Raw genomic sequence first — 25,428 nt, 5'->3', positions numbered from 1 at the left:
GTAACGATGTTTATCTATGGTCTGAGCTTGCTTTTAAGCAACAACTATTTATGGGGTTAATAAAAAATTTAAATAAGTGGCACTTCTTTATGAATTGCTGTTGTTTCAATAAAAAAATGCATTCAGGCATTTAAGAGAGCTTTAAATTATAATGGTGCTGGAGGCAGAGGCGTAGCGAGGGAGGGCGGGGAGGGCGGCCGCCCCGGGCGCCGACCGTAGGGGGGCGCCAAAAGGGGGTAGAAAAAAAAAATTAAAAGCTCATTTTGAGCTGCAATTTTGCATTATAAACAGTCAATAAAAGACATTTAACGGCGGGGAGCCTTTGCATACTGATTTAACTGTTTTCTACATTGGTTGTGTAACTGTAAAACGTATATTTTTAAAAAACAGTGACCGGAAAAACCGCTTTCCAGCTTTACTAGATGAGGGGGGGGGGGCCTTTTCGAAGACTAAAATCTGAAAAATTCACACCGGATTAAGGAATAAACCGATATAACCCAGAAAAGAAACCCATTGAACTAAAGAGTATTTTACGATTGGGTAACATAAAAAAGATTAAGCAGACTGTCGGAGCGGGTGGATGGGATGTGACACTCTTTGCCAAAATTTTAAGAGAGAAGAAAATTAGTATATTGTACTCAATGGCGTAGCGAGGTCGGGAGTCACCCGGTGCGGCACTTAATGGTGTCACCCCCAGAGGTGTAGCGACCCTTCCCGCGGACAAACTTTCAAACTTTCGATTTGCACCCCCCCCCCCTCAAGTTTTCGATTTGCACCCCCTCCCAGGGGCGGAACTACAGTGCCGCCAGACCCCGCAATGCGGGGGGGGGGGGGGGGGGCACGTCATTTAGGGGCCCACAGCCGACCATAATATATTTTTTATATTTAAATTTTTAAACATTTTCTTGCATTTTTGACTTGATGGTTGTTTTGTAAATAAACCGGGAGTGATCTCCCCTAAACTTTCTCGAATATTCTTATATAAAATAACAGGGGATGGGAACTCGGGCTATAGACATGATTTTTAATCCATTTTAAATTACTTAAAGTTTTAAAAATAGAATAAAATCTCGTAGACAAATTAATTGCACACCAAGTGAACGCCAAATAAAAAAGCGCATAATAGTGCGCAATATTATTAGTACTTTTAAAATTTACATTAGTTTTTTGAGAAATTGGAAGTAGCGTAAATTACTACTTCCGGTCAACGGAAATTACTCAAAATTTAACAGAAGGTAGAGAATTAGATCTTTTACTTACATGTGAAATTTCATTTATCTATCTGAAATAGTACTCAAGTTATAGGCTTTTGAAAAATTCAAAGTAGAAAAAGTACCACTTCCGGTTATCGGAAATCGCTCAAAAGTTGATACGGATCTACGATTTTGATAAAATACTTATATATGAAATTTCATCAACCTAGCTGTAACGGTACTCAAGTTATCGTGTTTACACACGGACAGACAGACAGACAGACAGACACACAGACATGCGGACAAGATTGCAAAATTATGTTTTTCCGTATCAGTGAGGTGTTAAAACGTCGAGATTTGTAAAAATCTCGATTTTTTTTTTTTTGCACGATTACAAGACTTTCTCTATACTTCGTATATACGAGAAAGTAAAAAGATCACCGTAGCTGCGATTGGATTATCTTAATTCTATAGACACCCACCCCACGCTCTTGAATATTCTTTTTCCCCCTTGTTTTTAAATCACTGTGAAAGCCGAGTCCTCTTTCTCCTATAATAAAACGTATCAAAGACAAGCAAACGTCCCAAACCACTTTCATGACTTATTTCCCTTCTTTAAATTGTCAATGGGGGGTGCTCTTACGATCCTTTTAATAGATTTGTACTAAACAAATTAAAAAACAATTACTTCTCCTTATTTTATTTTTTTATAAAGTACTTACTAAAGAATGACATTGTATAAAAACGAAATGTATTTAAAATTAATAATATAAATACGAAAAAAAATAAAAATAAACATAACACGACATACCATTACTTATACAAAGCTTTCACGGTTTATATACTTTTGACCGACTTGAATTGAATTTGTCTTATAGCAGAAATAAAATAAAACTGATTCTCCAAATAGACTAATGCGCTCACACAAATAACAAGTTGATGTAATTTGTTTTAATTGAAAAAAAAAACATTTGCGTTTGTATATATATATATATATATATATATATATATATATATATATATATTGGGGGGGGGCCTAAAATTTTTTTTTGCGGGGTGGCCCTTTTTTTTTCCAGTTCCGCCACTGCCCCCTCCTAAAACTTTCGATTTTCGGGGGGGGGGGGGGGGTGGGGGGGGGGCGGGGAGACTTTCTTCGGGGGGGGGGGGGGGGGGGGGGCGGACACTATTAAAGGTATATATTTTCTATATAAATTATATAAATTTCATTTCGTTGGGGGGGGGGGGCGCGGTAGAATTTGTTCGGGGGCTTTGCCCCTTCCCCGCTAAGAGATGCCTGGAAGAAACTCTGGTCTTGACATCCGCGGAAGCCCTGAGACTGAATTACCAAACCTCTCGGGTTCGATGGAGCCCACTGTTCTAAGCTCTTTTGATTTTCTACTTTTTATTCGTTTCGGCATCTTAAGGGGAATTTAATTGGCGTCCAGTGAAGTTTTAGGGAACGACAATCAGCGTAATTGTTAATTTTTTTTTCAGACAAACACACACGCATATATATATATATATATATATATATATATATATATATATATATATATATATATATATATATATATATATATATATATATGGGGGCGCCAAAATGAAAGTTCGCCCCGGGCGCCGGGAGGGGTCGCTACGCCTCTGGCTGGAGGTAGGAACTGCGTGTGGTTGGTGGGTTGTATAAAATGGTTACGACAGAGGCGTAGCAAATGGGGGCCGGGGTGCGGACCGCACCGGGGTGACATCATTTAGGGGGGGGGGGGGGGGTGACACAAAGGGAAAAAATAGCAAAATTTATAGAGAAAAACGAGGGGGAGTGCAAATCGAAAGTTTGAGGGGGGGGGGGGGTGCAAATCAAAAATTTTGAAAGTTTGTCCCTGGGAAGGGTCGCTACGCCTCTGGGGGTGACACCATTAAGTGCCGCACCGGGTGACACCCGACATCACTACGCCACTGGGTTAAGATTATACTAAATGTGGTCCTAGTATTTATTTGACGTGAACCAATATGTCGTGAGCCCATTTGTCGTGAACCAATATGTCGTGAGCCCATTTGTCGGGAACCAATATGTCGTGAGCCCATTTGTCGGGAACCAATATGTCGTGAGTCTGTATATCACGAGTAAGGGATCATCCATTTATTTTACGTCCACATTTTTTTGGGATTTTGCCGCCCCCCCCCCCCATAAAAGTCCACACAATTTCCTATTAAAAGTCCACACGCGTCCGCAAAAGTCAATTTTTTTCGGGACCCCCCCCCCCCCCCCCCCCCCGTCATTATAGGATGACCCCTAAGTATAACGGGGGCTCATTTCACAGGGCACAATATGTCTGTGCCCTTTTGTCAGGGGCTTATTATACTGTGTCGTTCTGTCGGGGGCTGGTGTGACAGGGTCGTTAAGACGAGGTCGTTTTGTCTCGGGCCGTTTTGACGGTGCAACAAAGACACTATGAAACAGCCTACTGTAACACTCTGTAACTACTTACTACTTAGTTTGATTGGTTGTTTAATTACACCCCCCCCCCCTTCCCCCGATACTTTTGTGCTTATCTCTTCCAGTAATTTAAAGAAAAATGTTCTGGCTCTATGTAACGACAGAAGCGTTAGGTGATTAACAATAATCGTTTAAACGCCCCCCCCCCCCCCCGAGTTTCTTCCAGGCATCTCTTCGGGGATGAACGAAATGGAGTTTATATAGAAAATATAACTTTTACCAGTGTCCGCACCCCCCCCCCCCCCCCGAAAATATCAAGTGACCCCCTATAGAAAAAGTCTTGAAGAAACACTGTCTCCCCCCCCCCCCCCAATACCAATTTGCTTCATTGATAAATTTATAAGACACCCAATCAGAATTCAATTTAAAAAAAACCCAATCACCTCCATAGTCCACAACTTTCCCACGTGAGACCATAAGTTCCATTGACTTCTTTGTGTAAGGCAGGAAAGTGATGACTCATCGCCTGCGCGCGTGCGTGCGTGCGTTCGTTATCAGCGCTGACGAATGGTATTCCGCCTCAGGAATGTTACTATTTTAATTTTTACCCGGGCCTGTACTGTGTAATGAATTCCACGTGGTTTTCACTTCACCGACACGAAGCCAGGCGATAATTTGACCCACCGGGGTGTAGGTGGGAAAAAAACGAGTGCTGTCAGTTATTTTTCATCTATTAACTGTAATTTATTATTTTAAACGAATCACCTCCCTAAAAGAAATAAACCGGGAGTGATCTCCCCTAAACTTTCTCGAATATTCTTATATAAAATAACAGGGGATGGGAACTCGGGCTATAGACATGATTTTTATTCCATTTTAAATACTTAAAGTTTTAAAAATAGAATAAAATCTCGTAGACAAATTAATTGCACACCAAGTGAACGCCCAATAAAAAAGCGCATAATAGTGCGCAATATTATTAGTACTTTTAAAATTTACATTAGTTTTTTGAGAAATCGGAAGTAGCGTAAATTACTACTTCCAGTCAACGGAAATTACTCAAAATTTAACAGAAGGTAGAGAATTTGATCTTTTACTTACATGTGAAATTGCATTTATCTATCTGAAATAGTACTCAAGTTATAGGCTTTTGAAAAATTCAAAGTAGGAAAAGTACCACTTCCGGTTATCGGAAATCGCTCAAAAGTTGATACGGATCTACGATTTTGATATAATACTTATATATGAAATTTCATTAACCTAGCTGTAACGGTACTCAAGTTATCGTGTTTACACACGGACACACAGACAGACACACACACACACACACAGACATACGGACAAGATTGCAAAATTATGTTTTTCCGTATCAGTGAGGTGTAAAACGTCGAGATCTGTAAAAATCTCGATTTTTTTTTTTTGCACGATTACAATACTTTCTCTATACTTCGTATATACGAGAAAGTAAAAAAAACAACCACTGAATCGATTTGATAGTATGCGTCAGTGATAGTCTCCCTTTGTTTAGCTATGGAATGCTCTCATCCTATGAATGAATCATTTCTCATTGTGTATGCCCTTGTTATTTTTACCTGAGTGTTTCGAGTTGAATATCTGTAATGTAATGCCCAAAGGAAACTTTCCTGTATCACCACTTCTGTCGGTCTCTAAACTAAACACTGGTCCTTTTTACGCTTACTCATCACAAATCAAATGTTTCTTTTCTGCTTATTTTAGTTTAACTAACGGGACTTCTATGTTCGGATACCGAGCACGCACATTATTGGTGTGAAATTCTCCTTGTTCAAATTCGGTTGAATATCAAAAAAATGCCCCCCCCCCCCTCCTTTATCTGGGCTGAGAAATTATGTTGATTTTTTAAAGTATTTTTCCATCAAGATTTCAATAATTTATTGGTACAGGGTAGACATAAACAGACAAAAAATATAATTACTCCTATGTCTGATTAGTAAATTAGCTTGGTTGATTGTAATTTATTTAGCTTTTTAGTCAACAAAGTTAATGAAAAATTTTCCACTAGTTTTTAAATCCTGGTTCAATTGAAAATGGGTGATCAAGTTCATCAAAGATCAATAAATACACCAGGGTGCTGGTGAACTTTGTTGTCACTGAAACAAGTGTTTAAGAAGAGGATACTATACAGGTCTAACTAGAAGTATCATGGCAGTAATTTGTGGCTTTATATTTTTGACAGTGACACATGCATCTTAAATGACTATAACTAAGTAGAATAAGAAACCATGTTTATTTCTGAACCAATCAAAACAGCTGTTACAAAGTTTTAATTTTGAAAACAATGTTTGTGTAGCAGTAAAAAACAGGACTTTACCACCAGCCTAACTACCAATTGGCTATCTGCCTACAAAAGCAATTTTTTCAAGCACAAACCAGGAATTAGCTTGAACTATGAGTTTTACTGGGAAATTCAAGCCTCAATCTGGAATAATGTACACACATGTGCTGTATACAAATTTAGCAACATTAATATTAAGAAACTTGAAAGTTACAATTTATAAAGAGAACCCAAGAACACTATTGGTATGGATAGATATAAATAGGATCAGGAAGCATTAATGCATAGACCATTGTATATTACTTTAATACATTTCATCTAGAATCTAGTATTTTTTCATGAACGGATTTGCAGTCCACTATTTGAATTTGCTCTAATTGAACAAGTAACTAGATAATAAAACAAGAGCAAAATTTGATTAGCTGTTTACTTTTATTATAGCTTTTAAGAGTAAACATTTTACTTTAGTGTTGGTATGCTGTTAAAAAAAGCTATCTGGTTAGCATAACTGAAGATAGCATGAATCCTCAAACAGATTTAAGAAGAAGCACTTATACAAAAAGTTGAAAAGACAAAACACAATTTGTGACTGAATATTTTCACTCTCATTCATAAGCATGTTTATTTTTTTTATTGTGTCTGCATTCACTTTGTGTTCAATAAAAAAAAAATTACAATGATTCAGAAATGAGAACAGTGTTCTCTACTACTCAAAGTTTACAAATGGTGGAGTACAGATAAGATAGTTGGTTTATCAAATATGTGAGCAATATTGTACATGAAATAGAAATGGCAAAAAAAAATGAACAGAGCTGTCAATTTTCTTTCAAAACGTCCGCGCTACATGCAAACATGTGGAGGAGGCTTCATTAGAAGAAAAACCTGAGCATCAACAGGCACAGCGCAAGTAGGTCAGGGTAAAGTTTCCAATAGGTGATTAATTTAGTACTAAACGTGATGCAATTTTCTTTTGCATATTATAAATTGAATTTTTTAAAGATATTACTTTAAATACATTTAATCAACAGGTAAAATTTAGAAAATACACTATGAGGTATGATTTAGCACTTAAATATAAAACCAGATGTATGTAATGAATGCCTCCAGTCAAAACATTCGTTAAAACCATGCAGTCACAAACAATAGCTATATATAGTTCTAATAAAGCCCAGAGATTGTTTTTTCCCCCAGGAAAAAAGCAAACAAGTGAAGCATAGAGCCAGAGGAACAGCACGTGAGGCACCTTCACACCAGATCTATCTACTTGTGTCCCTTGTTCAATCAACACAGTCTGGCCAAAGTTTTCAATACTGGACGTGTCTGTCTCCACTGATTAGCTCGAGTTTTAACTTCTATGCCAAAACAATGCCTTAAATACTTAAAATCTGGTACAATATTAGCATATGTCATATAATAAAAAGAAATGTAAGTAACGCATATAAATTATATAATGAAAATTTTTTTTTTGTGTTTAAAAAGATACAGCTAATAGGAAACTAAAAGCTAAAAATGTTATGAATTACAGTGAAATGTATTTACTTCTTATTAATTTAAATAAACTAGGTACATAATAAATAATCTATGCTATAAACCCTCCCATAATATCCCAGGATACAAAATTTTGAAAAGGACCTGCTGAAGGGCATTGAGTAAGAAATATTGAACTAAAAATAACTATTCAAACACAAACTTGTTAGATTAAAAGTACATCACCAAATTTACCAAAACTTAAAGAGAAAAAAAGATTATATTTTGTTTGGTTCCTAAAAAAAAACCGCCCTTACACAAATACTACAGTTATCAATTTTTAAATATTGGCTAGCATTTAACATGTTAAAACATGGGCGTGAATCAATAGCCAACACTCTTCAAGTAATCTTTCATTACTTCTACAGCCTCGCGCACTTGGGCAGCCTTTATATCTGCATCAGGATTAAAACCAATGATACCTGCTTGGTCTGGAATAAAATAAAAAAAAATTGAAGTTCAGATGGCTAACCATAATTAAACTGGAAGTACCAAAATAAACTTCTTTGCAAAGTTTATATCTTGAAAAAGTTGCATTAATAACATAATATTGATTGTACATGCTATTAGATTCTTTAATGTCTTTAAAATAATATGAAATAGTTAAAAATTTCTTGTTACTTACTTGAGAGACTTACTACTAAACTATAATCTTTGTAATCGCCTTTGCCCTGACAGATAAGTATGTCTGGTTCCATTCGCAAACATGTGAATTTCAGACCCCCCATCTGAAAAAAACAAAACAAATTGAAACATGCATTTCAAAGCCCCCCATCAGACAAAAAAAATTATCACTAACATTTGTGTTCATTGTTCTTCAACACAAGTGACCTGCTTGGACTTTGACTACATACAGAAATGCGAACAATGTCAGAAAGCAATTTAACTTATAATGAATAAACATAGGTGACTGTACAGTTAGAATGGAACTAAGGTTACATACAGTGCAGGCTATGCTTATTAAGTAATAAGAAAACTATATATAACACTACTTTCTAAATATAAGATTATAAGAAGATAGCTGCAATGTTTAATGACCACTACACATTATAATAGTAAGCTTAATTTGTAGAAACAAAAGCAGGTCCTGCACTAGATCTTTAATGGTTTCTGGACATCAAATAAACTGGCAATAATTTATAGATTTAAATAATAATTTTAGAGAATTGATAAAGCATATCCAAGATCACTTACCGTAATACCTGTGCCCATTACATTCATGTCTTGATTAGTCACAGCACGTAAGACGTTCGCCACCTCATCAGCAGTTACTGGGAACATAGATTTGTCTGCAGACTCTGCCCACACTCCTCCTTGCTTCCCATAAATACCTGCATATTTGCACCTTCCCTTTCCAGTCTCAAGATTTGTTACATAAGCACCCCAAGACATGATGATTTATCTGAAACGAAAATAGTTTTTTTTTAAAAAATAACAGATTTTTTTCATAATTATATTGTTCACTTTTTTCCCTTCAATTTAACAACCACGTTAAAAGCTAAGAGTAAGTGGGTACATGAATATAATTTTTCTAATTTGAATTGTATATATTAATTTAAGTGTTAGTGACTACAGTACCAGATCAAAAAATAAATTGATATTTGCTACCTTATTCTGGAAGTTACAACCAGCAAGCACATCATGAACAAAACATCCTACACATTTTAAAAGTTTTTCAGTGCAGTAATGAGTATTATTATACACAGTTGTTTAAATAACACAGCTCTTTATAAGAGCCTTGAAGTGAAACATCAGACTTTTGTCAATTTTTAAGAATTGAGTTTTAGTCCATGGTACAACACATTTATAACTTTGATAGAACTTAAGCTAGTAGTACAAGAACAAAAGTACTTTTGAAAACAAAAATGGCATAAACAGTTTATGATACAAGCTAATGACTTGTATCTATGAATTTTAACAAAACAAAACATAAATTGACATAAAAAATGAAAAAGAAACCAAATCACAAGACAAGTGGGGTTTTTCTATCTTTAATTTTAAGAAAATATTGGCAGAAATAAAATGTATTGGGTTTAACAATAAGGAAAAAAACATACACAATGAAAAATAGTAATCAACAATTCAATCATTCCATAAACCATGTTTACAGAAGCATTTTTACTATTTTCAAAGACAATAAATTACAAAGACAAAACATGCAACTGAGAATTACTTGGTTGATTGAATGTTCTCGATAGATGCAAATTTGTTCCTTAAAAACTAAAATAAATACAATCTCTGTATTGTAGAGCAATACAAAAAATAAATTTGATCTTTTAATTTTTTTTAAAATCAATCAAACCAAAATAATTATATCTGTAATTGCCTAAAATTATTGTTAGTTGTTATTTTTTTAAAAACCTCATCATAAAAAAAGAATACCTTACCATAAAAAGAATAGTCAGTGAATTACAAAAGCTAAAATCCTCTATACCAGGAAGTTAATTAAGTAGCCTACTAGGAAGTGTTTTATTAAAAGAGCACATCATGACTATGCTCTATGTCAGTAGAGATAATGACAAAAACAGAATTCAAACAATTGCTGATACTTTAACAAGATATAAATGATAGAATTGTCTTTTTTGTCCACTTCAGACTATCTTGTAATAGGCATGGCTAAGTAGGCATTACTATATAGTAACAAAACAATTCATAACAATATAAAAATGTTAAAATTAACTCAGCAGACCTCATTAGTATTACAGTAAACCTACTGATCATCTAATTACAGAGAATACATAGTACTAATGACTGCTAGGGTCTTCAATAGTTACTCTTAACCAAGTAATCCCTGATGTCCTCTACTAGTTTGGTGGTGTCACGCTCTGATGGACCACACATCCCCCCAATAATGATGCAGGTTTTAGCTAGAGCAGCATGTACAAGGTAGTTTGCTGAGGTATCTTCAGCACCTCTGCACTTGGCTGTAACTGTGTCAGGGAGCATACGAATTACAGTGTAGCGTAGACCACCAATGGTAATACCATTGGGGAACTGCTGGCCTTGTATCCCTGTCACAATTGCAGCGACCTCTTGTTGTGATGCTTTCATCTGTGGTGACTGAGCCCATGGCCCTCCTTCAAGACCATATATCCCACAGATCTGAAGACCTGAGGCCTGCATGTTGGTAATGTATGCATCCCAAGCACTCATTTCTAGGTGATTTGACTAACCAAGGATAACAGAAAACTATGCAAGTTCCAGAGCTAACAAATAGTTTTTTGCTGAAAAGACAAAAATAAAAAATTATAAGTAACGGTATGCAGAAAAGTTGTGAATCTAATGTACAAATCAATTATATGCAACATATCCTTTACGGGAAAAGTGCCAAGAAAATTTATGAGAAATGACTATCAGTAAAATTTACTTTAAAAAAAAAATGTATTATTACCCTTCATTCTTTAATGTTAAATGCATGCATCGTATAAAAACTAATAATAATATAATTTCGCAACTATACTACAGTAAATATATTACCATAGATCTGTGTATAATGTTCACTACTAAAAGCTAGTAATAGAGCATATTAGAAGCTAATAATTTCTAATTAAATATGGTAAAAAAATATATAAACCAAAATGTTAGTAAAAAAGTAGTAAAGAAAAAGCTGTTTACAATAAGTAGTTCTTTTAGTATAGATTAAAAGTGTCCAACATCCAACTATGCAGTTAAATTTTATACAAGAAATAGAAATTAAAAATCAATAAAAATCATGCAACAGTGAAGTCAATACAATAGCTGAATACAACAGAACACAGACTACACATTAATTTACACTGGATTGCATAAGACAAGCAAGAAAAATCTACAACCACTAAAATTTCAAGCAAGAAATCGGTCCCAAATATGTTTCCATCCATATGTCGCCAAATATCTTACACATTTTAAGTATACATAAGCCATGCATGACAAAAAGCACGAAACTTCCAGCACTATAGAATGTTACAGAATTTATATATAGTGCATGCAATAAAGTATAATTACCTGTAATTTTATTGGACCTCAACAGCAGCGGAAACCAGCATAACCAATTCTTAACAAAAAAATATCTAGCACGCACATAAATTTTTACAAATGTATGTCAATGTTGGACCATAGACATAATTGTGTGTGTAACTAATACATACACTGCAAAACATGATTTAAAATAACTAAAGATAGTATGTAAAGTTATAGCATTGTTTGGTGAAAAAAGCAACACCAACAGAATAATTCAAAATACAATAACAAAAAAAGTCCAGCTGTGACAGTATTCACAGCTCTGTTAACTGCAGAAAATTCAGTTCACACCAAAATACTAATAATTAGAGAATACTTATTTACATCTATTTAGTTATAATAATATTCTAATGGAAACAAGCTATTCCACAAAACAGGATTCCAAATAAGCACATGTCCAGCTCACACTTAAGAAGAATTTCAAGCAAATACATTGGCAGTCTAAAAATAGATGCTCCTAATCTCAAAGCAGGTGAACTTTCTGTAGCATGAAAGTTACCTGCAGGATTCATAGCATGAAAATTACTGTAATGAGGTGAAATGTACTAAATGACTTAAATTTCCTCTTTAACAAACTGTGAATGTTAGAAATAAACTTTCAACACAGACATTGGTAAACTACTAATTAACAGATACAATTTTAGTACCAACTTGCTCTACCTTCCACATTTCCTGCCATTGTTTAGTCCACTTGTACTATTTCCTAAGCAAACTTGAAAAACACTTTAGCAATAAGAGCACACAATCCAAAAAGAAACTTTTACACTTTTTACAGAATGTTAGTTTTAATCAATTGGTCAAAACAGCAAAGTCATCAGAACAGTGGCACAGACAACCTCACTAGAAATAACTAGCTTAAACTTTGGAAAAATATTCAATGAAAAAAAAAAAAACAAGTTACAAAACTGATAAAAATACCACAATGGATTCATCAAACTGTTGGTATAATGGTTTTCTGGGAGTAAAGAAAGCACTAAGAAGTACTTCTTTAAATATTTTAAATTATTTTAATGCAAAAGTACATGGTCTATTTATTACTCTAAAACAGTGCTTGTGCCTTCCATATTAATTACTTTTAGGCTACATGGCAATAACTAAAAATAAGATAAATAACCATAATTCTTAATCTTTAAAAAAAAAAACTATTCAGTTAACATAATTAAAATTGATTAATGAAATAATATCCAGCTTTAATATAGGCTGTTTTTTTGTGAAGGATTTGTATTTTGCCATAGTAATCTAATTATTGGAATTTTCTTTTTAAAACTCAAGTTAAAAAAAGTAGGCATACCTATTCCCTAGGGGTATTCCTATTTGTATTCAGCAAGGAATGATTGCTGCCTGAGAAATGCTCTATCTGGGCTATTCCCAGTCTGTTGAGAATAGCCTTTGCCTCAGTTTAAAGCTTTATAGGAATATATTAATAACTAACAATAAAACACCCATACATTCAATCTTTAATTTAACAATGGTTCTTGATAAAAAACACACAAGTTGGCTGAACTTATGTCCGTAAAAGGTGTAACTATTGACCTGACATTCAACCAGGTTAATAATTATAATTAGGCTAGACCATGATGAATAAACTTTTTCTAGCTATTGTTAACAAAAATCTAAATTAATGAAGATCAGTTACCTAATGATAATTAAAAGATAATATAACTGCAGCCAAGTTGAATACTAAATGGCCTACAGCCTGCAGTTTAGTAATTTGTGCTTTATAAAAAAAAAGCCCTATGTGATGAAGGAATGAACATTTCTGAAAAATCATATTGTTTGACCATACAGAATGTAATGAAATAAAGGTGGTTGTTTGCACATTGTAGAATAAATCAGCCTTGAAGTTTGACCATACAGTCACATCATATTGAGTGTGGCTCTTATTATACCACTAAGTCAATGCTACTGGCCTAGTTAGTTCAAGACCAAGAGGCAGGCCAACACATAGTGAAGTTTTTGTGTAGGCCCTAATGAACAATGATATATATTTTCTAGATGTAGATAATAGGTATACATGGCATGTCCTAAGTCTTAAGGCAAAGTGACAAAAATCTGTATAAATTTTCCAAACCTAGAATTTTGACAATTTGGATCTAGAGATCTAACCTAGATCTAGACCTAAGACTAGAATTAAAAGAATTGACTAGATTCTAGATCCAGATCTTAAAGAATTAGATTCTATTTAACTAGACTAACTTAACTAACAAGTTCTAGGCCTAGCCTATGCCTATACAAAACTTGTGCAAATACAATACTTTATTCCTGTGTGATTGTGATAAACAAAGGACAACCCTAAAAATAGATGTTTTAAAAAAAAGTGTAGTTTAAGTAAACAAAAGTCAGTGGAATCAATGGCTGGACAGAAGTTCAGGAAAAATTACAATTAAAATTCCTTGTCTGGGTCCTTCCCTTTTTTAACACCTCTTCCGGGCTCCAGTAAAGAGATTAGATCTTGACTAAAATAGATCTAATTTATCTACAGCATCTTACGATTGCTACAAAAGTGTAACTAGATCACTTTTGTTTCCAATAAGGGTAATTATACAATTCAATTAAGTATAATTATAACTGAGAAATGTAATAATTTAAAGTGGTAAGTCAATCATGATGAGTCAGTCGTGGCCAACCGGAACTACTCATGTGTAGTCTAGTAGGAAGGTCTACCTTCTTGAGACATTTTTTCCTTGGATGTTTTACGGCAATACACTAGTTAATTCTATCTTATATGAGTAATAACATTCTAAAAAAGATGTACTGAATTAAAACTTTAAATACAAAATAGCTTACCGTAATAGCCTTTTAGAAGAAGCCCAACAATAGAGTCTTGTCTAGGCAGACGAAGGCAACGATGAATCGGTGTTCGTCAAAGATGGATGATCGCACACCGGGCAGCGAATAGAAGAGTGGCACAAATGGCTAAATAATATCCAATCGCATTGCAGGACCTTATTTGCTGCCTCAAACTTGTATTCCCTTGGCCTAGGCCTAGTGGGTTGAAATGAATAAGAGAATCACATGATCTTTCAAGTGCCAAGGGGTGGGTTTTAGCTGGTGTTAAAAGTCACAACACAGTTAATAAGAAATAGTGTAGGCCTACTTTGTTGTCACCATTATAAAAAATATTGACAAAGTAATATACATAGAGAAAAAACATGCAACATTTTAAAGCGGAATTAAATTCAACAGGCCACATGTTTCTTCTTTTTAAAGTTGAGCTAACAGTTGTACAATATACAGTAAATAATGCGCATACGCCGCTATAATTAAATAAAAAAATATAGGCCTAATCTTAAGGCATAGAATCTATAGATCTAATATTTACCGAATTAATCTAGTATTTAATAATAGAAAACCTTTTCTATGACTGCATCATTTTTTTTTCAACAAAATATCCACTCCTTCTTTGAATTAAATGCAGAGTTTCTTCCAGGCATCTTCGCCCCCCCCCCCCCCCCCCCCCGCGAAAATTTTTTACCGCCCCCCCCCCCCCGAACGAAATGAAATTTATATAATTTATATAGAAAATATATACTTTTAACAGTGTCCGCCCCCCCCCCCCCGAAGAAAGTTTACCGCCCCCCCCCCCCGAAGATTTTAAGTGCCCCCCCCCCCGGAGAAAAAAGTCTGGAAGAAACACTGATTAAATGTTTTAATTCAGTTAGATCTAGATCTAAATACTTTTCACCAAAACCAGTATTATCAGTATGGTATTTATAATACGTTTGAAATTCATTTTAGAATATATTTTTTAATCTCCAAAATCTAACGAGAAGAAAAAAAAAATTAAGAATCACGCTAGTGACACAAGTCTTATATTAACAGCTCCCCGCTACCACCCCGTTAACATTAAAATATTTTTTTTAACAAAATAGGCTTATGAGAAAAGTGATCTTGAATAGTCTTGAAAATCTGGTTCCAAATGGTTCCAAATTTGTGTTACCAGAAGGCATATTTTAAAAATAAAATTGAATATTTTATAACATTTGTGTAACAATATTAAGTACAGTATTTTATCATGGTAAACAATTGTTCTGAGTTTTATTGTTTTACTACCCTGGCCCTTCCGGTTGACTTCAATGTGAGGTTGAGGGCAGTTTTTGAAAACATCAGTTTAATCGATGGTTCCCAAACGACTTTAATTTTTACAATTGTAACTATAATTTTATCGCTTGCGATATTTTTAAAAAGATTATTCAAAAATTTAGTATGATTATAGGCCTACCATGAAAAGTAGGACTACTCCTTTATTACAACTTTTGGTTCACTTGCTCCCGAGTCATAGCAGCTTAAGTCGGTCATTTTCATCTTGATTTAGATCTATGTTAAGATCCTATAAAATGCAGTAACAAAGTTTTGACAAAATTAGGTTTTTAATTTTTTTTTAAACAAAATTAATAATTGCGGTATAAACGATATAAAGTAGCATATTATCAGTGTCGCGCTTTTGCACACATATATAGTGCGTTCAGTTGACACGCAATTTTGTTTTAGAAAACCCGCAGGCTCAAGTTATATTATAGCTCTTCTTTTTTTTAGCGCAATTTCCATACTGGCAATTGTTTTAGCGCAATTTCCATACTGGCAATAGCGTTTAATAATGCGTCATTTCTGGATGGATGGATGGATGTGTGTCCGCAGCTTTAAGTCGTATCTCCTCCTCAACGAAGCAATATCGAGGACTAGTTCCAAAGCAAATATGTTAAGCAAGTTCCAAGGATGATTGTGGGCCAAAAAAACTCCCGGAATTCCTTCCTGGATTTCCCGGAAAAGCCAAAAAAAAACCTCGAACAAATGCAGTTTTTGCTCCATATCTCGGCAACCAGACCACTTAGCGACTTGAAACATTTACCAATCGATTCCTGCCATAATTTAGAACAATATTGCCGAAGAAAGTTTTCAAAAATATCCTTTCGTTCGGTCACAACAAAATAATTAAGAACATTTAAACTGAGCATCGTGTAGGCCTAGGATGATATTTACTACTTTTTTAAAACTGAGCATCTTGTAGGCATACTCGTTAAAATAAAACTATTTCCGTTGATATAGGTTAATATAGTTGTCTTTTTTTTACTTATTAATTCAAACGTTATTTTTGTACCCTATTAATTTATTTATAATTTTTTTTTATTTCACCCAATGTTCTCACTTTGCTTGAAGGGTGGCCCATCTCCAAAATACTTTGTTATCATTACACACGGCAACGGTGAAAACATGCGACTAGAGGCGGCTCCATCCCACAATAGGCGGCCCCATCCCACAATAGGCGGCCCCACCCCTCAACAGGCGGCTCCTTCCCAAAAGAGGCGGCCCATCCCACAACAGGCGGCCCATCCAACCAGAGGCGGCTCCATCCCAAAAGAGGCGCCCCCCTCCAAAAAGAAGCGGCCCCATCACTAAATCCTGTCATGAGATTACCAAAGCCGCTAAAAGTGCAGCGAAAATTAAACAAGATTTTTCTAAAAAATCACCTAAGATACCGGAAGACAATTATTTTAGACGCATCGCCAACCGCCATTGAGGAACTTCAACACACGAGTCAGATGACACGTAAACACAAAGCAAAAGTCAGCAATCGGCATCTTATGAATCCACCATACAAGCAATGAATACTTTAAAAATAGAAATTCTAAAAACGATACATGAACTCAGTCCGATTTCTAATTTCTACAAAAGGAAGTACAGTATCGCTTCGAGTTTTTACTGCCGATATCTCTGTTATTGTTATGATTTGGACAAGAATGTAGCCTTTTTGCAGGATAACATTTTTAAAAAAAAACGACAATACAATATGTGTCGCGTATTTTTCTTCTATAAAAAGGAAAACAGGAAAACTAACGAAGGCGTGGAGGCGTACAGCAGAAAATCCAAGTGAGGTGTGGAGGCAGAGGCGTAGCGACCCTTCCCGGCGCCCGGGACAAACGTTCGATTTGCACCCTCCCTCAAACTTTCAATTTGTTTTTCCAACCCATTTTGGCGCCCCCGCCCCCCCCCCCCCCTTGCTACGCCTATGCGTAGAGGCATACAGCAGGAAAGCAACTGACAAGAGCCGTACTATCTTGCGGAACTGCGAAGAAATATGCCAGAGACCGTCAATAGTTGAAAGAACTTTCTTTGGCGGTGCAATGTGTCTTGGGCACTGAAGTGAAAAGATGATGATGGTTATCTCTGTTTATGTTTACGATTATGATAAGAATATTGCCAGTTTTTAGTTGTTGTTTTTTTTTTTTTTTTTTTGTTTTTTTTTTTTTTGTTTTTTTTTTTATAAAAACAAACAAACATTACAATCTTATGTCGTGTTTTCTCCACAGGTGTCGCTGTTAGAAGTTGGTTTACTGAGCAATAAGGTCACGCTATCCGTACTGTATCATTTCAACACAAAACTGTATCCAATCGATTTTTTTTTTCAACCAGTAGATTTTTTTTTTGGTTAAGGGTTTGGACAAGTGACTTTAATAGTAAACAAGGTCTATACTATAATAAAATTATAGCTCATGTTCGTGCCTATGAAGGTTACTGCCAATAAAGGCAGCAGCTATGAACGATATAACCCAAGCCGGTTTTGCGGGCTGCCCTCTACTCCTACCTCACACGAACTTACCTTGGTGACAAGCCCCAATGATTCGCTTGGTTGCATGTAGATTTCAGCATGTTTTATACGCCAAGTAGACTGTAAAACCATAATATAAGCCCACTCTACAACTCAGTGGGATCGAGTCGTCTATTTATAATGTTGATATTGTAAAAATAAAATGGACTTTAAAAAAATACAGGTAATTTTCTGTTATCCTCACTCTTATTGCTGGTGTCAGGTACGGTTGGATCAAGTTTAGCTGTTAGGGTTAGGGAATTATCAGAATTAGGATTATCTATAGGCCTATATCCAAGAGCATAGCAATGGACAGTGGTGAATCAATTAAGGAGATATGGTTATTAGAAACAGTGGGCATATCTGGCAGTAAGGGATAAAAAAAAGCCTCAGTCAAATAAAACACAACTTGACATATCTTCCACTCCCTCCTACACTGACACGCACACATATATTATACCTTTAAAATTGGCAAGGATGAAATACATATAAACTACACGTATAACACTAATCCATACATAAGCATAGGTAATACGGTAGATGTGAAAGGGGTGGGGTTGGGGTGAATTCATCAAAATGCCAAAAAATTCAATGAAGTAAATGAGATGCTGGAAAGTTTTGAGAATTCTCGCTACTCTCCTGTCACTTATGCTCTGCCAGTGTGCCAGAACACAGAGGATATCATCCTAGTAGGCTGTCCAGTGCAGAAAAAAGTTTTTCAACAATTATGATAATTACCTTGCGTAATAACCAGTGGCGTAGGCGGGGGGGGGGGCGGTTAGGGGGGTCATACCCCCCCCCTTAGACCCCTAGGTATATATATATATTAAGTATGAGGGGGGTGCAAATCGAAAGCTTGTCCCCGGGTAAAAATTGGAACACCCCCCCCCCTTGAGACGATCCTGGCTACGCCACTGATAATTAATAAATAATAATAATAGCCTATATTATACGTGAAAATAAGAGCAATAATTACAGAATTGTCTCGTTTTTGATGATGATGTTTAGTATTTAAAGAACATGTTATCATCTGGTCACGACTAGTAGCGGAAATATAACGGTTTGGAGTTTATATTTAAATTCTTTAATAAAGAATAGGCTGTGTTTTAGTTGCACATTACCAGAATAAATGGCGAAATCTCTTTGTGGGTTTTTTTTCTGGAAAAGGAAGAAGACAAGTTTTAAAAACCACAGGGAAATGAAATAGTTCAAAGGATTCAGTTTTTTTTAGGAAGTGAATTTTTTTTAAAAAGAGAGCGAGAGAGAAAGAAAACTCTATTAAGCTTTAAAACGGTCTTAATATTATATCCTGTTAGAGTTATGGCTTTGAAAAATCTGCAAATTTAAAATATGGTAAAATCAGACGCATATCTCTATACTATAATTAACTCCAAACAACTTTATTTTTAAGTTCTTCACAGAGCATAATAAAGTAGCACAAATTTAATTATTTATTATTGGTTACATTACATTAAATAATAACACGCTTGCTAAATTTCTAGACAATTATAAACTGCAAAAATATGTGTCTCCGATCGGATATTTTGATTTGAAAGCACATTTTCAATCACTTTACATTTTATTTTGATTTTTTTCCGGCCCACTTGTTGCTTATCTAGGTCATCATTCAGCACTTTCACAAAACCTGAGTGATAAACCATGGGAGGTCTCGCTATATAGTAATTCGATTTTTTTTACTGCTACGCTGTAATGTAACTTATTCAATAATTATAATTCTATAACAGACGATAGAGGGGGAGGGGCGCTTGGTGCTTAGTCTATGAATTTGTTCGGTACACACTGAAGCCAACAGGAAGTGAAATTGCGTAAGCCAATATCGAAAATTACACATTTGACTGTCAGCAATTTGTTTAGCAAGAAATCAAAACACTTTGTCTCGGCTGGTGGTTTTCTAGGTCGTGGTGTGCTCTGTATTCTGTGGACCACTGGTGATGAGTGGTGTGTGTGGGTTGGGTTGAAACGCTCTATTTAATCCATTTAGTATTGCAATATTTAACTGGAGCTTCTTCAGTCGAACTACGACTAAATTTATCTTAGTCTCCACCGGCGTACTTACAAGGATTGCGGGGATAAAAGTCACAGGAAAAAAAGTCACATGGAAAAAGTCACAACTGTTTATTTGCGTGGGCTTTGTTATACGTTTAACCAATACATTATGTCTAAAATCTGTCTAAGGTTCTTGTAATTTCATTAATGTAAAATGAAATTTAAAAAAAAAAAAAACCCGTGTTATTATTTGTATGAAAAATAATTTGTTAAAAACTTTGCAGGGGGGGGGGGGGGGGGGGGAGGTGTTAATTAAAAAAAAAACTTCTTACATTAGAGGGAGAAGAAAGCGTTCTAGCTTTTGTGACGATGTGCCGAGCGGGGGTGTATGTGTGGACGACGTGGCAAGCAAAGTACAAGTAAAAATATTAATTTTTGTTTATTTTATTGTGTGGTGTTTTTTTCAAGGGGAGGGTGGGGGAAGTGTGTTAACCAGTGTTTCTTCCAGACTTCTTTCTCCGGGGGGGGGGGGGGGACACTTGAAATTTTCGGGGGGGGGGGGGCGGTAAACTTTCTTCGGGGGGGGGGGGCGGGACACTGTTAAAAGTATATATTTTCTAAATAAATTATATAAATTTCATTCCGTTCGGGGGGGGGGGGGGGGCGGTAAAAAAATTTTGCCTGGAAGAAACTCTAGTGTTAACATAGATTAAGAGCCCCGTAATATAAGTTCTATAAGCTGTGGGGCTTGCTGTGACGTGGTACGAAAGAGGCTCTGGTAAAAATTCGTCTGAATCCTGCATAAGCTACAACCCAGGCATGTATCTCTTTTTAAGAAAACGCTGCAATCGCACTCGTCGATACCTTTTATCAGTTTGTGTGTATGCGTGTGTGTGTACGTCTGAAAAAAAAAATCTCATTGATAACTGGCACGAGGAATGTGATTATCGCTACCACCAAACCAGTTTGTTGCCACTTGACTGAAACATGTATTTCCGAAACGAGGCTTGGGTTTTTTTTTTTTTTTTTTTTTTACACTGGTGACTGTTATAAAAAGTTATATCAAGCGTGGAGGATCGTGAAGGACAAATAAACAACGCTGTGATATATTTGCGTCATGTCGCTATAATAGGCCTCCAGAAAATCCTGTGTCTGTTACACATGGTTTCAAGATGTAGAATGATTCGCTCTTACGCAGTGTTTCTTCCAGACTTTCTTTCTCCGAGGGTGCACTTTAAATTTTCGGGGGGGGGGGGGGGGACAATGTCAAAAGTATATATTTTCTATATAAATTCTATTTCGTTCGGGGGCGGTAGACTTTCTTCGGGGGGGGGGGGGGGGGGGGGGGGGAGTCCCTCCCCTCCTCCCCCCCCCCCCCCCCGAAGAGATGCCTGGAAGAAACTCTGCTCTTACGTAGGCTATGGACAATTCATGAACAAATCATAAACAACAGCCCACTGACATTCAGGCAGTATAAGAGCTTATCTGACACACGCTTGTGCAATACATTACATATTATAAAGTAGTACGCGTGGTCGTATTGTAGAGTGTTCAACTGCTAACCCGAAAGTCTCGAGTTCGAATCCCGGGCACGTGTCCGTAGGATGTCCCTTAGTCAACCCAGTTCTGATGAGTACCCGACTATACATGGAGCTGATAACACTTGATATGCCGAGGTCACTGAAACAGACGAACTCTACTTCACCTGCCACATGGACCGTACTGTTCTTTGAAAGGCTATCTTTTACGCTACCAATTTTGAATAGTATGCACTAAAGCACCCAAATTTAGACATGACAAGCAATAGGCAGACGAATCGTTCTGTTGATCTATCATTGTGACTCATGATATCGATATTCGTTTCATCAGACTGTGCAATAGACCATACACATTAATATACAGCAGTACGATGCAGTGTAGGCGAAGTAGTAAAGTGTTCACGTGAGGCATGGCAGCCAGAGGCGTAGCTAGGGGAGGGCGGGTGGGGCGGCCAACCCCTAAATGGGGCGCCATACCTGGAAGAAAACAAATAATTAAAAGCTTATTCTGAACTGCATTACTGCATTATACACAGTCGAAGTTTTTACATCAATTGTGACATCAAAATAAAGATTGTTAAGAGATAGTGATTGGTAAATGGGGGAGGGGTGCACTTTTTCGAAAACGCCCCAGGCGCCTGGATGCATTGCTACGCCTCTGATGACAGCCCACATGTAATTGAACAAGAGTTATCTGTTTCTAATGATCTATTTTACAATCGCACTGATTGCAATGATAGCATGCCGAGGGCGGGACATTGTGCAATAATTTATTTACATTAAAACCGTACAGTACACAATAGCGCTATTGTATTGTAAAGCAGCTTTTCTAAACCTGACAATCAATAGGACAGATAGAGTTCACCTATTGCTCCCCCCCCGAACAAATGTCAAAAGCTATATAATTTGTATATTTATATATATATATATATATATATATATATATATATATATATATATATATATATATATATATATATATATATATATATATATACTTTAACCAATCCGTTCCAAATGCCCCTGTCTCTCCCCCCCCCCTCCCCCGGAGAAAAAATGTCTATATTAATATGCATAATCTCAAATGTATTTCTAAGTTTTCCACGAAATCTCTCCGGTGTAATTTAAAGTTTTCTATAGATCTCAATGTTCAATTGAATGACTTTTAAATACGAAAATCCCAATGTAAATAATTGGCTTTACTTATTTGCATGTAAAACGTGAATGTTTGTCATTAGCGTGATTGACATATCTATTCTTATCCTCACACCTGGTACTGAAATCAAACCAGTACAAATAATACTGGTATAATAGAAGCGGCTAGCTGAATTGGTTTGTTTAGGATTAAAGCATTGGGAGTCGTCTCCCCTGCGATATGTGTCACACCTTTCGCACAAATAGTGAGTGCTGTAGAGCCGCTGGTAGGGGTGGGGCTCTATGTTGTGAAAGTGTGCTGTGTCGGGAAGGGGATGTTTCGCAAAAAGTGACGAATTCTTTATTTTTTAGTCTTTAGGATTGTAGCTGTTTTGGTTATTTATAGACGACGTGTGATAATGGGGGAGGGGGGGGGGGATAATCAGCTGGGAATTCATTACGTCACATATGAACTAGTCCGGGCGAAGGAAAGAAAAATACGGGACGGGTGGTTGGGTGGGGAAAGGGGTGACAAGGATCGATAATGACTGAAAGTCAGCGACATTTTTATTACCCTCATTCGTCACAAGTCTTTAGACCTCACCCCCCCCCCCCCCCCCTCACACACACACACACCCGGTCACGTGTTATAAAATTATTGACTTCCTGGATTCAAACCAAACAAGCAAGTCAACAATCGCAATTTGATTTGCAATTTCTGGGTCAGCTTACGGGCTATAACGGTTGCACTGTGTGCAACAAGCCTGGGGGAGGGCAACTACTGTAACATACATGTCGAGCATTAGGAAAATATTGAGGTGTTTCTTCGTATGCGGTTTCTATGTCTCCCATATTAACGCATCTCTCACGCTCCCCTCAGCTCAGCATGAAGTAGATTTGTCTTAGTATATTTTCTTATTTTGATAAAGGCTGATTAATATAGTGGAAGTATGGGCTGGTTTATTATTTGTATGTACGCAGAGGCGTAGCGAGGGGGGGTGCGGACCGCACCGGGTGACACCATTTAGGGGGTGACACCATTTAGGGGGTGACACCAAGGCAAAAAATAGCAAAATATATAGAGAAAAACTTGAGGGGGGGGATGCAAATTGAAAGTTTGAGGGGGGGGGGTGCAAAACGAAAATTTGAAAGTTTGTCCCCGGGAAGGGTCGCTATGCCTCTGGAGGGTGACACCATTAAGTGCCGCACCGAGTGACACCTGACCTCGCTACGCCACTGTATGTACGTGTTCTGGAGTTATCCTTAAATGACGTCACGCTTTTTTGATGATTTTTACCTCCACCCTCCTCACTGTCACACATCGTCACAAAAGCCAGACCGCCCCCCAAAAATGACGTCACGCCTCAGCCTACAACTCCCCTCAAAATAGCACTTTTATTATATCCCCCTTAGGAGTGTGACGTCGTTTCTGGAGTGAGTAATGAACAATATTATTTGCCTATAATCCTGTCTTTAACATCCTTCATGTTTTATTTTCACACTTTCTGCTATTGAGAACAGTTAACCTATGCATTTCTTTTTTTAAAGACTCAACGTGAGGATTTGCAATTGATTTTAGACAAGATTAAAATAATTTTTTTTTCTCCAACTCCCAACATTTTTTGCGTTAGGGTAGATAACTATCGTAGTAACCGAAGAAAGGTGTGTGTGTGTATGGGGTAGAGGGAGAGGGGTCAGGGTTCCTACAAAAGTAATAGTAACAACCTATGATATCAGATGTGGTGTCTATGATGTTATTTTACTTGCATGGGGTAGATCCAAAATGTCATACTTTTGAGTTATAATTATGAACACGATTCCCTGCGTTATAAATAGTGTGTTATTTTTTATAGACGACACTTGAACAAAGTATATAAGACAATAGAGTTTGGCGTGTACACAGGGCTAAGTGCATAGTATTAAAACAAGTTAATTAAAAAGTCTAGTGACAATTTTAGCGCAATTTCCTTATGTTATCTAAAAATAGCTCTGTCGAAGCGTAAATGAAGAGCAGGGTTAGTAAAACCATTGGTTAGTTATTAAAACGTTTTTTATTAATATTTTTTTCAGTATTTTACATGTTTTATTTACAATAGAGTTCAGTGGCGGAACTAGAAAAAACAGGCCACCCCGCAAAATTTTTTTTTGGCCCCCCCCCCCATATATATATATATATATATATATATATATATATATATATATATATATATATATATATATATATATATATATAAACACACAATACGAACATAGGTTACTCAATACTGGCCTGACCGGGGTTTGAAAATAACCAATTCTATTAAAACTAATCACAACAATATGTCATGTGTGTGATTACATTGGTCTGTTTTGAAAAATCTGTTTTATTTTATGATCGACTAAATACTTCTAACCCTCAAGTCGGTCAAAAGTATATAAATAATGAAAGCTTTGTATAATTAATGGTGTCTCGTGTTTTGTTTATTTTCATGTTTTTTTTGTATTTATATTATTAATTTTAAATACATTTCATTTTTGTACTCTGCCATTCTTTAGTACTTATTTTTCTTAAAATAATAATAAAAATAAGTAATTGCTGTTTAATTTGTTTAGTACAAATCTATTAAAAGGAGCTTATGAGCAGCCACTATTTGACTATTTAAAAAAGGGAAATAATTTATGGAAGTGGTTTGAACGTGTGCCTATCTTTCATACTA

At 36.1% G+C, this 25,428-nt stretch overlaps 2 protein-coding genes across 3 annotated transcripts; both read right to left on the bottom strand.

Moving 5' to 3' along the window:
- Positions 1–5,877: 5,877 nt before the first annotated feature.
- On the bottom strand, positions 5,878–14,390 carry LOC131952389 (profilin-1). Of its 2 annotated transcripts, none has more exons than XM_059315016.1 (4): positions 14,255–14,390; positions 8,663–8,870; positions 8,094–8,196; positions 5,878–7,899 (listed from the first exon to the last, which is right to left on the bottom strand). In XM_059315016.1, the coding sequence occupies exons 2-4, from the start codon at positions 8,858–8,860 to the stop codon at positions 7,793–7,795; spliced, it is 408 nt and encodes a 135-aa protein (XP_059170999.1). In that variant the 5' UTR covers positions 8,861–8,870; positions 14,255–14,390; the 3' UTR covers positions 5,878–7,792. The 2 variants fall into 2 exon arrangements, with proteins under 2 accessions (XP_059170999.1, XP_059171000.1); XM_059315017.1 differs by lacking the exon at positions 14,255–14,390 and adding an exon at positions 11,967–12,086.
- On the bottom strand, positions 10,232–10,621 carry LOC131952393 (profilin-1-like). The gene has a single exon (XM_059315022.1). It carries the CDS (start codon positions 10,619–10,621, stop codon positions 10,232–10,234), a length of 390 nt encoding a protein of 129 aa, XP_059171005.1.
- Positions 14,391–25,428: the final 11,038 nt, after the last annotated feature.

The sequence above is a fragment of the Physella acuta genome, unplaced genomic scaffold, assembly GCF_028476545.2.
Source record: "Physella acuta isolate Inbredline_101_S28 unplaced genomic scaffold, ASM2847654v3 ptg000872l, whole genome shotgun sequence".
NCBI lineage: Eukaryota > Metazoa > Mollusca > Gastropoda > Physidae > Physella > Physella acuta.
This window is presented reverse-complemented; position numbering and strand designations above follow the sequence as displayed.

Coding starts and splice junctions, on each gene's coding strand:
- LOC131952389 (XM_059315016.1), bottom strand. CDS start 8,860: ATGTCTTGGGGTGCTTATGTAACAAATCTTGAGACTGGAAAGGGAAGG. Junction 8,197..8,662: donor TAATGGGCACAGGTATTACG/GTAAGTGATCTT, acceptor TGTTTTTTTCAG/ATGGGGGGTCTGAAATTCAC. Junction 7,900..8,093: donor TTTAGTAGTAAGTCTCTCAA/GTAAGTAACAAG, acceptor ATTTTATTCCAG/ACCAAGCAGGTATCATTGGT.
- LOC131952393 (XM_059315022.1), bottom strand. CDS start 10,621: ATGAGTGCTTGGGATGCATACATTACCAACATGCAGGCCTCAGGTCTT.